Here is a 15,368-nt window from a genome sequence, read left to right on the forward strand (position 1 = left end):
TATATATATATATATATATATATATATATATATATATATATATATGTAATGTATGTGAAGGCACATGGCTCAGTGGTTAGTGCATCAAGCTTATGATCATGAGGTTGTGAGTTCGATTCCCAGACCGGGCTACATGTTGTGTTCTTGAGCAAGACACTTTGTTTTATATTGCTCCAGTTCACTCAGCTCTAGAATTGAGTTGTGATGTCACTGGTGCCAAGCTCTATTGGCCTTTGCTTTTCCCTAGGATAACATCGGTGGCATGGAGAAGGGAGGCTGGTATGCATGGGCGACTGTTAGTCTTCCATAAAAACAACCCTAGGTTGTGTGTTTGCTGGTGAGGCGACTTTCTGCCCAGACTTGTACCCCAGAGGGGAACCTCCTAAGTGCACCCATGGTGATTCGTAACCAACAGAGTCAAGTATATAATGTACATGTGTATGTGTGTGTGAGTGTATATGTATGTTTCTTTATCTATTATCTTTTGTTTTAGTCATTAGACTGTGGCCATGCTGGGGCACGACTTTGTACAATTTTAGTTGAATGAATTAACTCTAGTACTTTTTCTTTTATAAGCCTGGTATTTATTCTATCGGTTTCTTTTTTTGCCAAACCAGTAAGTTAAAGGAACATAAACAGACCAACACTAGTTGTGAAGCAGTGGTTGAAGAAAAACACAGATGCAAAGACTCATACACACACACATAGATACACAAATATATATACGACGGGCTTCTTTCAGTTTCTATCCACCAAATCCTCTCAAGGCTTTGGTCAGCTCAAGGCTATAGTAGAAGACACTTGCTCAAGGTGCCACATATTGAGACTGAACCTGGAGCCATGTGGTTGGGAAGCAAACTTTTTACCGCAAAACCACACCTGAAGATATCTTTATAGCTAGCTTCAGTTCAGACCAGTTCTAATTTTAATATAAAGCATACACTTGTTTGCATGCATGCATGCCATTTATATTATTACATACTCTCGCTTTGATTTGTTTGGTTTTTATTAGAAAGAGCATTCAGGTGCAACACCTTTTGCAGCAAATCTTGCAAATATCACAAAAGTGGTATCAGCGTCTAATTTATGCAAACATCAAAACAGTATGTCGAGGTAGTTTAGTTAAAAGTTATCTGGAGAAGTTACTTGTACTTCATGAACATATGCCAATGATATTGTCTGCAAACATGATGGTTTTAGTTGTAGAAGAATATAATGTGGAAATAGAAATGAATGCTGAATTACAAACTACTATGACTGGTAATTATTCAATGCCTGCTGTTTTGAAGTTCACATCTTACTCGGGTTAGTTTGCTTAGTTGTAAATATGAGGGGATGCTGAAAAGTTCCTGGTTTTGGGTAAAAAAAAATACAAGAGCATCAGTTAATTATGATTTTATATTCAACATATTCCCTTCAGATTCACACACTTATTGCAGCAGTCCTTTAGTTTTTCTAAGCCCTGTAAAAGAACTTGGAAGGTTGGGGCCTCCAACTAGACTTTTCACGATACTCTTGAAGCCAGGAACTTATCAGCACCTCTTCATAGATTAATGAGTTAAGTACAGCTTATAGACATAAGTAGTGGTTTGGGTTCTTGGTAACAGGAAAGTGTTTTGTTACCTTAATTTGTAAAACCGAAATCCTTCTCAAGAGATTTAGGTTCAAAGAAGTGGATGCTAGCAAATTGATTTGTCTTAAACACATAAAGGGAAAAGTCTTCAGTGGTGCTACTCTGACAGAAATGGGTTGCTCATTTCGGTTTAAGTTACTTGTAATAACCAAGGAAAACAGAAGCTCTGGCTGCTCCACTGCATAAAACCTAGAAACAGTATTTGATGGCATAAAAGACAGATATATTAGACACACTCCAATCTCATAGTGCTTTTTAGTGCATTAAAGCTTATGGGAGACCCAACTTTGCATACAGGATCCCGGGTGATTTTTTTTTTTTTTTTTTTTTTTTTTTTGAGACTTTATTTTTCTTAAGTGTATCTTATATACCAGTCCTGATACAAAAGATACTTGATTGTTGTTTCAAATTGTGAGTTGTCACAATTCGAATAAGTTAATGATCTTAGATTGGTCGGTAAATTTGGATGGAAATTTCAGCATCTAATTTCCATAAAATATTCAAAATTACACTGGTTTTCTCTGTTGAATTAAAGCTGAAAATAAACTGTTTATTGAAGTCTGTAACCACAACTCAGTACCTCATTTGTTTAACATACTATAGATATGTACTGTCTAAGAACAGATGTTTAACATATAAAGGAAAGTTGATGCAGTAACTATACAAACACATTTTTAATAAGAAAATGCTTTTTTCTTTTACTTTAATTTGTTCCTTACAGATGAAGTTAGTCATATACAGTAAGTTCATCAGAAGAACTTCTGTGCATTCTGTTATTAGGTTGCTATTTGGCTCTGTGATGTTCTTCCCCTTTACCACCACCATTTACACAATGCAATACAGCTCTTCTGTTACTTGACTTTTCAATATTTCTGTGTAATTTATTATGTTGAATATGCATCTACTGTCGTTCAGCTTCTCAATATCCTTCATATTTAAGATTGTTAAGTGTTTCAAATTGTGAGTAGTTACAATTCAAATTATGTTAATGGTCTTAGATTGGTCAGTGGTTTTGGATAGAAGTATGAGCATCTAATTTCAGTAGCAGTTACATTTAATCTATACTAGCTTTGAAAGGCCATTGTTTTCTGTCTAATTATTTATGTTTATATTTGCAGCAAGTCTGCACAACATATGGCTGCTTACTACATATATGACTTGCTAAGGTTTTCTGTCACAGCTAAAGATACATTTTGTTTGTGGAGGGAGGGAGTAGTAGTAGTTAAAATTGCTGGTGTAGAGGAGACAACATTCTTATATGCATACAGTTTTGAAAATAAAAATTAAAAGTCACTCTTCTGTTTATGTTTTTTTATTTGTTTGTTTTTTTCTTGTGATGTATAATTAAAATTGAAAATATTCGTTTATTTAGAAATCTACTGTGGCTTTTTCTTTAAAATAGTGTGGTCCTTGTTACTTTCCAAGTGATGCAGGCCTGTTCTACAGTATGGCTTCTCTCCAAACATTACTGGAATAACTGCTGACATCCTTTTACTGTGGTTCAATAAGTAAAAGCAAGTGATAAATCATAAATACTCCTAAAGTGAAATATCTATTATTAGGTAGAGCCGCACAAAACGAACGTCAAATCAAAGCGAATCTATATAGACGATGTAAACTATAGATAATATAAGTTAAGCTAGTACTAATAAGTATCCAGTCAATACCTGCTTTACACTTGACTTCCATAAAATATTCAATATTACACTGGTTGTCTCTGATGAATTAAAGCTGAAAATAAATTGTTTATTGAAATCTATAACCACAACTGAGTACCCCATTTGCTTAACTATAGATATGTACTGTCTAAGAACAGATGCTTAACCTATAAAAGAAAGTTGATGCAGTAACTATACAAACACATTTTTAATAAGAAAATGCTTTTTTCTTTTACTTTAATTTGTTTCTTACAGATGAAGTTAGTCATATACAGTAAGTTCATCAGAAGAATTTCTGTGCATTCTGTCATTAGGTTGTTATTTAACTCTGTGATTTTCGTCCCCTTTACCACCACCATTTACACAATGCAATACAGCTCTTCTGTTACTTGACTTTTCAATATTTCTATGTAATTTATTATGTTGAATATGCATCTGCTGTTGTTTAGCTTCTCAATATTCTTCATATTTGTTCGGGCCATCTGTTTTAGCAGCTAAATGCTCCAGTACAGTTCCATTCAATAAGACTTAGAAGTATGTGTTATGTTAAGAAATAACCTGTTGTCTCAGGTACAGCACTTTCCTCCTACCACACCACACCACACCCTTGTGTGCTGTGATTAGATTTTTAATCTCTTTCTGTTGACAGTGCTACAGTCAACTGGAAGTCAAAACTAGCTTTCAAGATTACACTCAGTGTTTAATCCTTTTCATACCAACCTCACTGAAACCACCTCAGATTCTATGATATAACCTTCCTGTTTAGAGGGATCTAAATTAAAATCTATTAACTTTTTTTTTTTAATTTAAGTCTCAAATACCAGCATAATAATGAGCCGTTTTACTAAATTCTTCATTACTTTCGAAATTAATTAAAAGAAAGGTAGTTTTTATTTTAACAAAAATATGGTAACAAAAGGGTTAATGTTACATCTACCGTGCAAGAATTTCATTCCGTGTCAGCTGGTATAAAATTAAGAATGAGGGACTATAATTGTCATACAACTTAAGTACATGGATTATATTTAGATAATCTCATATTCAGGCAACAAGTGGTGCAAAGGCACTGATTGTTGAATCTATCATTTATTATAATGTAGTAGCTGTAGCAGCAGCAGCAGTAGTAATAGTAGTAGTAGTTGTTGTTTCTAGCAATGGTCATAGTAATAGTAATAACAGTAGCATTGCTGGTGGTAATGGTGGTGCAAGTAGAGGATATTTATTGTATGAAAGGGATGTCAATGTCCTGAAATTCTCCAACTGATAACAGTGCATTTTGGCTTATAAGGCCTGGTACACGTGTAAAAAATAAAAGCTTCAATATAACAATAGTAGATCTGTACTGTATGAAAAAGGGCAAAAAAAAGTGAACAGTGATTCATTAAATATTCAAGAATGGTCTGAAACTCAGTTATGGCAAATCATAATAACTGGTTGGACAACTATTTCGATATGAATGGCTGGTTGTAATAACAGGAATTTAAGCAGATAAAAATTGAGAATAATGAAAGGATTCACTTCCTGATAAAGTAAGGTAGGACAGGAAAGAGGGTTTGGATGCTACAGAGCGAATCATAGAGATACAATTTTACCTAAGCAATACACACATGCACACACACACACACACACACACACACTGTGTATGTGTGTGTGTATATATGTGTGTGTATGTATTACACTCACATATGTGCATGCACATGCATTTAAAAAGAAACTTTTTAATATTTTTTAAATAAGTTCTTTGCTACAGCCATTACAACAGGTTTTGCTCTTTGGAGCTGACTGGTCCTGTGCATGAGTGCCTGTTGCACAAGACCAGCTAACTCCAACGAACAAAGGCCATTGTAGAAACAGTAGAAAAGGTAGTGAGAGGGGATAGTATGCTTATGGGTCAGAACCAGGAATGTGTCTGTATGTCTTGCTGCACCTACAGTAGCATCCCAAATGTGGTTTAGTTTAAAGAAATATCCCTTACAAAAGTCATACTAGAAATGTGATGCGTTCAATATCTAAGCCGCATGATATCCAAGCTAACTTTACCTTCAATTAATTTTACTGCAGCTCTTTCAGCTATTTGCTATTGTTTAGACCAGAGCTAATCACCTGGCCATGAGAACATTTCATTCAATCTGCTGTTGGCCATCAAGGATATGTAGGCTTACAATCAGCATAGATAATCTAGCAATAGCTTATTGAGGTTTTGTCTCACAGTAGATTGAAAATGACTGAATGGAAAATCAATAATTCTCCTAATGTCAAAATGGTTCCCAAATTTCTTTATCGAGTTAGCTACTTATCTGTTATGCAATGATGGTTATTCCCTCTATCGAAATGGTTACTGCTGACTTGCGTGAGGAGTTTGCTGCTATTTATCTACTTATATTGAAATGTTTACATTCTGTCATTGTCAGAATGGCTACTGTTTCTTTGTCTAGATTAATGTCATCATCTAAGTCAAAAGAAACCACACACAGATTTCTGATTAAACAATCTTGTTGAACTTTGGTAAATGGCCAGGATGGGATTATGCATTATTATTATTGTGGAGGCACAATGGCCCAGTGGTTAGGGCAGCGGACTCGCGGTCATAGGATCGCAGTTTCGATTCCCAGACCGGTCATTGTGAGTGTGTATTGAGCGAAAACACCTAAAGCTCCACGAGGCTCCAGCAGGGGATGGTGGAGAACCCTGCTGTACTCTTTCACCACAACTTTCTCTCACTCTTACTTCCTGTTTCTGTTGTGCCTGTAATTCAAAGGGTCAGCCTTGTCACACTGTGTCACGCTGAATGTCCCCGAGAACTACGCTAAGGGTACACGTGTCTGTGGAGTGCTCAGCCACTTTCACATTAATTTCACGAGCAGGCTGTTCCGTTGATCGGATCAAATGGAACCCTCGATGTCGTAAGCGACGGAGTGCCAACAACAACAACAACATTATTATCACAAGTTTATTTTCCCCTTCATTGTCTTCTGTTTAGATGTTCTGGTCAATGTGCATATTAAGTGATGCCCATGGTGTACCTAGAGAAGAATTTTCAGTTGAATTCTGTTGAATACTCTTCCCATTTATATAGTATGTACACATGCACATGCGCATGTGTGTGTGTGTGTAAATGCAAGAAATATGCAAGTGGCTGCTGAAAAGTTCCTGGCTTTGAGTAAAAAAAATACAGGAAGATCAATTAATTATGATTTTATGTAACATATTCCCCTCTCAGATTCACACACTTATTGCAGTCGTCCTTCAGTTTTTCTAAGCCCTATGAAAGAAGCTCAGAATATTGGGTGTCCAACCAGACCTTGCATGATACCTTTAAAGCCAGGAAGGAACTTTTCAGCACTCCCTTGTACTGTAATTTATGTCTATATTCCAAAAGAGACACTATTTGAATACCTGCTACTAAAAACTTATGATACATAAAGAGAGAATGAGTGTGCATGAGAGATACGGACAGACAGAAAGGGAGAGCTTTCTTCCATCAGCATGATTCCAGTGATTTAAAACAGAAATGAAGCATGTAATAACTGTAATGTTCATGATGGTTAATCAAATTGAATTATTATTTATGGTGGACTTGCTAGTGTATTTGACGGTCACATATATTGTTACTCGGCCTACCAGTGTGTGTGTGTGTTGAGATTTTTTATTTCATTTTAGTTTGTTTTGTTTTTTTTTTATTTTTAAAACTTTACTTGGAAAATCCAATATATTTTCAGAGCAAAAAGATATTCGGCAGAAAAAGAAGCATCTGCAGCTACAGTTGAAGCATGAAGAACAATTGGTTGCAGCTGCAAAGACTTGGAACAGTGAAGTTCTTCCAAACTGGGAAATTACGTAAGTTTTCAAGTTTCATTTAAATCTTATATATATATATACATACATAAAGTATCTGGTAAATGGTTTTTAATTTCATTTGAAAATATCAAATAGATTTGTATAATATATTAATTTCTCTTGGTTTTTTGGGGGGTTGTTTTAATTTGAAAGAGGATTAGTGGAGGAAAAGTACAACAATGATCTCCGGGAAACATTGGGCATCAAAAAAGATCAGCTGGTTGCTTTTTTCCAGAAAACTTTCAGGCTAGGACCAATGGATAATTTCCAAAAATCTCTGGCCTGGCAGTGCTACCAGGGAGCTTTGCCTGTTCGGGATAAACTTTACAAGCATAGAAGTGCTGTCAGCCAAGCATGTCTGAGATGCATGCAGGACGACAGATGCTCAAGCTACTCACAGTAGAAAATGACCATTTTTGGTTTCAAGATGAATGATGTTCTTCCATCAGGTTAATGTTCAGCCACATACAGTGAGGATGACATTCCAAAGGCTGGAGCAGTTTGAATGGGAAATGATGCCCCACCCACCATATTTGCCGGACATTGCCCCATCTGATTATCATTTATTCTGCAGTCTTCAGAATCATTTGGACAGAAAAAAGTATGAATTCTGTAGATGAGGTCAAAACAGTACTAGAGTATTTTTTGTCATGGACAAGTAAATTTTGGAAGAAGGGCCTTGCAGATCTACCAGATAGATGGAAGAGCATTGTAGCAAATGAAGATTATATTTTAGATTAAAAAAGAACTTTATCTTAATTTTGAAAAATAAAGTATTAAAAAACCGCATTATTTATGGGATGACCGAATATATTGTTTAATAAATACAATATATGTTTTGATGTGCTACTATTAGTTTCATGTGCTGAGAGCATGCCAGACAGACTTTGTTAACACATCTGGTGTCCTAGCACAATCATCAGGCACTGTTGATTTTACTATCACAGGACAGTGACCTGTATGTGTGTGTGTAAAAAAGTATTCAGTACGTTCTGTAAAGTGATTGACATTAGCAAGGGCATTCAGCCATAGAAACCATGCCAAAGCAGACAGTAGAGCTTGATGCAGTCTTCTGGCTTACTAGCTCTTGTCAAACCATCCAACACATAACAGCATGGAAAACAGATGATGATGTGGTATGTATGTGTGTATGTATTTTAATGTTTGTTTTTATGTTGAGTTACAATAAAAACAATTTTACATTGAGCTAAAGGATTACTCAATCTTTGTAGAGTACATATTATATTTTCACAAGAAGAGTGGTGACAGCGACTTCAAAATTTGAGCCTGTTAGTTTTCATTGGATTGTCTGATGAAGCCTAGTAGGCTGAAACTTTGAAGTCACTGTCACCACTTTTCTTATAAAAGTATCACACACACACACACACACACACATACACACACATATATATATAATATATATATACACACACACATACACACACACACACACACACACATACACACACATATATAGGTGCAGGTGTGGGTGTGTTGTTAAAAAGTTTGCTTCCCAATCATATGATTCTGGGTTCAGTCCCAATGCATGGCACCTTAGACATGTATCTTCTACTATAGCCTTAGGCCAACTAAAGCCTTGTGAATGGATTTGACAGGCAGAAACTGAAAAAAGACCGTCATATATGTGTGTATACATATATGGGTGTGTGTGTCTTTGTGTCTGTGTTTGTACCCCACCACCAATGTTGGTGTGTTTACATTGTTGTAACTTAGTGTTTCAACAAAAGAGACCAATAAAATAAGTACCAGGCTTAAAGAAAATGAGTACTGGGGTCGATTACTTCTACTAAATTCCTCAAGGTGGTGCCCCAGCATGGCCACAGTCCAATGACTAAAACAAGTAAAAGGTAAAAGAGCCCAGATATTTCATGAAGGTGGTGCTCCAGCATGGCCACAGTCAAATAACTGAAACAAATAAAAGAATAAATAGTTGCTAAACTACTCTTCCCTGTACGTGTTTACATTTAAACAAAGTGCTGTATGCAGATAGAAGTTGTGTACATATGACAAGATAAAAACAACATGACCAGCAGGTGTTCATTTGTAATTAGTGGAAGCATACAGAAGGTTTGAACAGGTAAATTCCTTGGAATGTTTTTCAGTTTCAAACCTTCTGTTCCAGTCTTAGGAAATAACCAGTAAATCTAATTTACACTTGGTATATTTTCTGCTAAACATTTTTTTATGTTTTCCAGCTTCTTTTAGTTGTGACTCTTTTAATAATCTTTTTGTTACCAAAATTATGTAGAAATATACTGCCTTCATTGCAATTAATTTTTAAAACAATGAAGAATTTATGAAACTCAATTTGTATTTTTTAAGCTGATATCTGGAATTTTAATGGATGTTTTTAATTCAGATCAGTTGAAAACAAAGAATTTGTACCATAGAAGGAAGAGCAGTTTCAGGTGTGTTGGTATCCAAAGAGTTAGGTACCTTATGCCTAGTTACAATGATACCTACTGCTGCTTTGAAAATTTAGCAACTACTTCATTACCATTGGCTTGCTGGCAAAATTGTTACAATATCAGACAAAATACCTAGCGGTATTTCTTCCAACCCATTACATCTTGAATTTAAACTCTGCCAGAATCAGCTTCGCTTTTCATCCTCCAGGGTCATCTCTATCTTTCATTCCTCCAAAGGTTGATAAGATAAAATACCAGTCAACTACAGGGATCGATGTAATCCCCCTTCCTGTAATATTGTTGACCTTGTGCCAAAATTTGAAAAATTGTTATTGAAAGGTAGGCAAGCTGACAGAATGTTTAGCATTCTGAACAAAATGCTTAGCAGCATTTCTAGTCTTTATGTTCTGAGTTCAAATTCCACTGAAGTTGACTTTGCTTTTCATCCTTACAGGGTCAATGAAATAAGTACCAGTTGAGTACCAGGGTCAATATAATCAATTATCCCACTCTCCCCAAAGTTTCAGGCCTTGTATTATTATTATTATTATTATTATCTAGGTAGCAAGCTAGCAGAATCATTAGCACACTGGACAAAATGCTGCTATGCAATTTCATTCATCTTTACGGTCTGAGTTCAAATTCTGCTGAGGTCAACTTTGCATTTCAACCTTTCAGGGGTCAATAAAATAGGTACCAGTTGAGCCCAGAGGTCCATGTAAACGACCTATCCCTTCTCCTGAAATTGCTAGCATTGTGCCAAAATTTGAAACAATTATTATTCATTTTTTATACTCTGTCTAGTTATTTCTTCAGACCTGTGATCAAAATTGTTCAAGCCATGACTTTTCCATTTTTTTTATCAAGCATAGTGTTTCTAGAACTACATTATTCAATGCATCCTTCATTCATTCCAAGTTATATATATATATATATATATATATATATATTATAGAGAGAGAGAGATAGATAGATATTAAGATGCTAGTGAGATATGATAAAAATCAAGCTGCTATTTCTTGTAGGCTGAGTGATAACATAGAAGTGTGTGTGTGTGTGTGTGTGTCCCCCCCCGTTGGCAGTTTTCTCCTCTGGTACACAATATATGATGCTAGTCCACTTTATAATTCAAGCGAAACAGCATCAGTGTAACTTGATATTCTTGTTGGTTCAGGAAGTGTTGCTAGATAATTGTCTGAAAAAGAATGTGATACCCAGCACATCTAAGTAGTATATGACAATATTGACAGCTGTACAACACAGGCAGATAGATGAGTTAGCAGGAGGTTACCATTGTTATTGTTGAGAAAGCTGTGTAAATAATGTTGATATATTCAATAGAGTTGATGATCATAAAGCTTCTATATAACACCAGCTGACTGGAAATACAGATAACTATGAATGGAGAGAAAATGGTTTACTTGCCTGATAGAAAGTAAAGAGAAAAATGTTAGGAAATGTTTGACATGGGTGCAAGCGTGGCTGTGTGGTAAGAAGCTTGCTTCCCAAACTCATGGGTCCCAGTTCAGTCCCACTGCGTGGCATCTTGGGACAAGTATCTTTTACTATAGCCTCAGGTCAACCAAAGCATTGCGAGTGGATTTGGTAGACAGAAACTGAAAGAAGCCCCTCATGTGCACGTGTGTGTGTGTCAGTGTTTGTCCACCACCACCGCTTGGCAACTGGTGTTGGTGTGTTTACATCCCCCTAATCTAGCAATTCAGTAAAAGAGACTGATACAATTAGTGCCAGGCTTAAAAGAAAAAAATAATTACTGACGTTGATTCACTCGATTAAAAATTCCCCAGTATGGGCGCAGTCTAATGACTGAAACCAAGTAAAAGAAAAGATATCATAAGACTTGGCTTAAGACAAGCAAAGAAATACATTTAATGAGTGACAAAGCAGAATTAATCACAAATATAGGAATTCTTTTATTCTTTATTCTCTTACTCGTTTGACTGTGGCCATGCTGGAGCACCACCTTTAGTCAAACAAATCAACCATCGGACTTATTTTTTGTAAGCCTAGTACTTATTCTATTGGTCTTTTGCCGAACCGCTAAGTTACGGGGGACGTAAACACACCAACATCATTTGTCAAGTGATGGCAGGGGAACAGACACATAAACATATACATATATATGTATGTATAGCGTCATACTAATACATCCTTTTGTTGTTTACACCACCTGTCCTCGTCTGTTGGTTTTTCGTACATTCTCCCATATATATATATATATATATATATATATATATATATATATACACACACACGATGGGCTTCTTTCAGTTTCCGTCTAGCAAATCTATTCACAAGGCTTTGGTTGACCTGAGGCTATAGCAGAAGACACTTGCCCAAAGTGCCATGCAGTGAGACTGAACCTGGAACCATGTGCTTGTGAAGCAAGCTTCTTACCACACAGCCACGCCTGCACCTATGGGTAGATTTCAATGATATATTCATAGTATTTGATGAATATGTAATTCATTGATGTATGGGTCAGGCATGTTTGTGTGGTTTAGAAGCTCACTTCTCAACCACTTGGTTTCAGGTTCAGTCTCACTGCATGGCACCTTAGGCAAGTGTCTTCTACCTTAGCCCAAGAGTAACCAATGCCTTCTGAATGGATTTGTTTGATGGAAATTGAAAGAAGCCCATCGTGTGTGTAGACACAGGCATGGTTGTTTGGTTAAGAAGCTTGCTTCTCAAACATATGGTTTTGGGTTCAGTCCCACTGTATGACACTTTGGACAAGTGTTATCTATTATAGCTTGGGGCCAACCAAAGCTTTGTCTGTGGATTTGATAGACAGAAACTGAAAGAAACTCATTGTGTGTGTGTGTGTGTGTGTGTGTGTGCGTGTGCATGTTTATATTCTTGTCACTGTCATACAAGCAGTGTTGTTTGTTTCCAGTCTTCTGTGAAAAATATATTTGGTAATGAAGAAATATTACTTTGCGTGTAAGCAGATGAGGGTTGGTAACAGGATGGGTATCTAATCATAGAAAATCTCCCTCAATGAATTTTGTCTGACCCATGCAAGCATGGAAAAGTGGATGTTAAAATGATGATGGTGTGTGTGTGTGTGTGTGTGTGTGTGTGTGTGTGTGTGTGTGTGTGTGTGTGTGTGTGTGTGTGTGTGTGTGTGTGTGTGTGTGTGCATGTGTGTGTGCATGTGTGAGTTCATATTCCCACTCACTTTCATGTGTGTTCACTGATTGTAAACAATTGTCTCTTTGTCCATGTGGAACTGTGTCATTTGCTTGCAGTCCACTGCAAAACCATGTCCAGGCTTCTTAACAATGATATACCTTAGCATGTTGTGTGATGTTAATGAACAAAAGGGTCATTCAAACAGTTTGTTTCCATTTCTCTCTATAACCATGTCGGGGTTGTTTGTTGTTCAATAGACTAAGAGATTATTGCCTCACCTGGAAATGAATAATGATTGATGTGAGGAAGGGCATCTGACCATAGAAAACTCTGCCCCAATATGTCCCCATTTGACCAGTATGAGCATGGGAAAGTAGATGTTAAATCAATGGTGACAAGTGGTTAAATCAGAATATTTAAAAGTAAAATGTATGCAAAGTCTTGAAGATCTCAAAACATAACCAACATTACCAAAACAATAAGAATGTTGAGAATTGCTAACATCAGAATTGAGTGGGTGTCTAATACACTGCATTCATGATTGTATTGTCTGTTCGGGTAAAATTTAATGTACTCTTCTCACTTCAACTCACATCTTGGTTGTAAAAAATAAAAATACTTTCTCTTCTTTCACCGTTAAGTAATTCACTCCAAGAATTTATGACCTCAAATGCAAGTATGTAAACATGAAATTAGAAGAGATTATATGAAAAAAAAAATGCTGACAGTATTTTAGTCTGTTGACTCTAATGTATATGCAATATATTGATTTTGTTCACATTTCAAATTTTTGTGTGTGTGTGTATATATTACATGTACATTACATGTATATATTTCAATTCTTATTTCAGGAAACAGACAAAAAGAGCCCGTGAATTATGGTGGAGTGGCTTACCACCATGTGTTCGAGGCAAAGTATGGAAATTAGCAATTGGTAACGAACTAAATATCACTGAGGGTGAGCATTATTCTCTAAAAGACATTAATAAACATTCAAAAATGGTAATCATGTTTATTTTACTAATGCAATATCAGGTTCTGTTGTGTCTTCCTTTGATATAGTAATAAATAACAGAATAGATATTGGTTTCTTATGTTTGATAACAACCATATTTCAGTAAATTATTTCTAACTGAAACACGTTTAAAATTTATCTGGTCAAAACAAGTATAAATTACACAGGCAACCTTTATGTCTGAATGTTTACTTTCAAACATGAAAACTCTTTCTCTTTACATCTTCTAAATCTTTATACACCATTTACAGATTGCTTCATAACCTCAGACTAAAAACAAGCCACTGGAATGTCCTGTGTATAACTTTGAAATAATAGTTTATAAGGAAACTAATGATTAAATTGTCAAAAATAGTGACGGAAAAAACTTTGTGTGTGTGTGTATGCAGGTGCAGGTTTTCCTGTGTGGTAAGTTTGCTTCCCTACCACATGGTTCCAGGTTCAGTCCCACTGTGTGACACCTTGGACAAGTATTTTCTACTATATCTCCAGGCCAACTATAAAGCCTTGTGAATGGATTTGGTAGGTGGAAACTGAAAGAAGCCCGTTGTGTGTGTGTGTGTGTGTGTGTATTTTCATATGTATGTATCTATGAGCATGTGTCTTTCTGTTTGTCCCTCACCATTGCTTGACAGCTGGTGTTGGTTTGTTTATATCCTCATAACTTATCAGTTCAGCAAACAGAGAAAGATTTAATAAGTAGCAGGTTTTAAAAAATATATATGGGGTTGATTTGTTCAACTAAATCCTTCAAGGCAGTGCCCCAGCATGGCCTCAGCCCAATGACAGTGCTGCATAAATGCACCCATGCCAGTGGCACATAAAAAGCACCCAGTACACTTTTAAGTGGTTGGCATTAGGAAGGGCATCCAACCATAGAAACCATGCCATAACAGACAACTGGAATCTGGACAGCTCCCAGCTGGCCAGCTCCATATCAAACCGTCCAACCCATACTAGCATGGAAAGCAGACAGTAGATGATGATGGTGATGATGATGATGATGTATTAAGTTTGACTCAGTTTCATATGACTTTAATTTTCATGAATGTGTAGGACAAGCCCATCTCTTCTAATATCATATGAGATGGATTCATCTTCCACACCCACAAAACTTGAAGTCATATGATACTTGAGTCAAACTGTCATTAAAAAATATCTGTAATTCCTACCAAATGTGTTGAGTGCCACTTTCTTTCATTCATCCACTCATAGATGTGTGTGTGTGTGTGTGTGTGGTTAAAAGACATTTACTTCCCAACTATGTGACTTCAATCAGTCACATTGTAACACATTGGTTAAGTGTTTTCTACTATAACACCAGGCCAATCGAAACCTTGTGAGTAAATTTCATAGATGAAAACTGGAAGAAGCTTGTCGTGTGTGTGTGTGTGTGTGTGTGTGTGTGTGTGTGTGCTTGCACCCAAATGTATGTCCGTGTGTTTGCTTACATTTGCATATAAATACACACACACTCATATGTTTATATGCATGTTTGTGTGTGTGTGTGTGTATATATATATATATATATATAAAATAATAGATGGAAAATGCTCACAATTTACATAGTTTTAATATATTTTAAATTAAAGAGTATTGTGGTTGTTGACCGGTTTCACTTTTGCTAATCATGACATTGA

At 36.0% G+C, this 15,368-nt stretch overlaps 1 protein-coding gene across 1 annotated transcript in view; it reads left to right on the forward strand.

Annotated features, from left to right (window-relative positions):
• LOC106884228 (mucin-17) overlaps positions 1 to 15,368 on the forward strand; it is a 150,229-nt gene that overhangs the window by 119,445 nt on the left and 15,416 nt on the right. The window contains exons 4-5 of the mRNA XM_014935488.2: positions 7,011 to 7,128; positions 13,565 to 13,671. Of these exons, the coding sequence (XP_014790974.1) occupies positions 7,011 to 7,128; positions 13,565 to 13,671 (225 nt within the window). The remainder of the gene's footprint in view (positions 1 to 7,010; positions 7,129 to 13,564; positions 13,672 to 15,368) is intronic.

Source organism: Octopus bimaculoides, chromosome 2 (assembly GCF_001194135.2).
Source record: "Octopus bimaculoides isolate UCB-OBI-ISO-001 chromosome 2, ASM119413v2, whole genome shotgun sequence".
In the NCBI taxonomy this organism is placed as follows: Eukaryota; Metazoa; Mollusca; class Cephalopoda; order Octopoda; family Octopodidae; genus Octopus; species Octopus bimaculoides.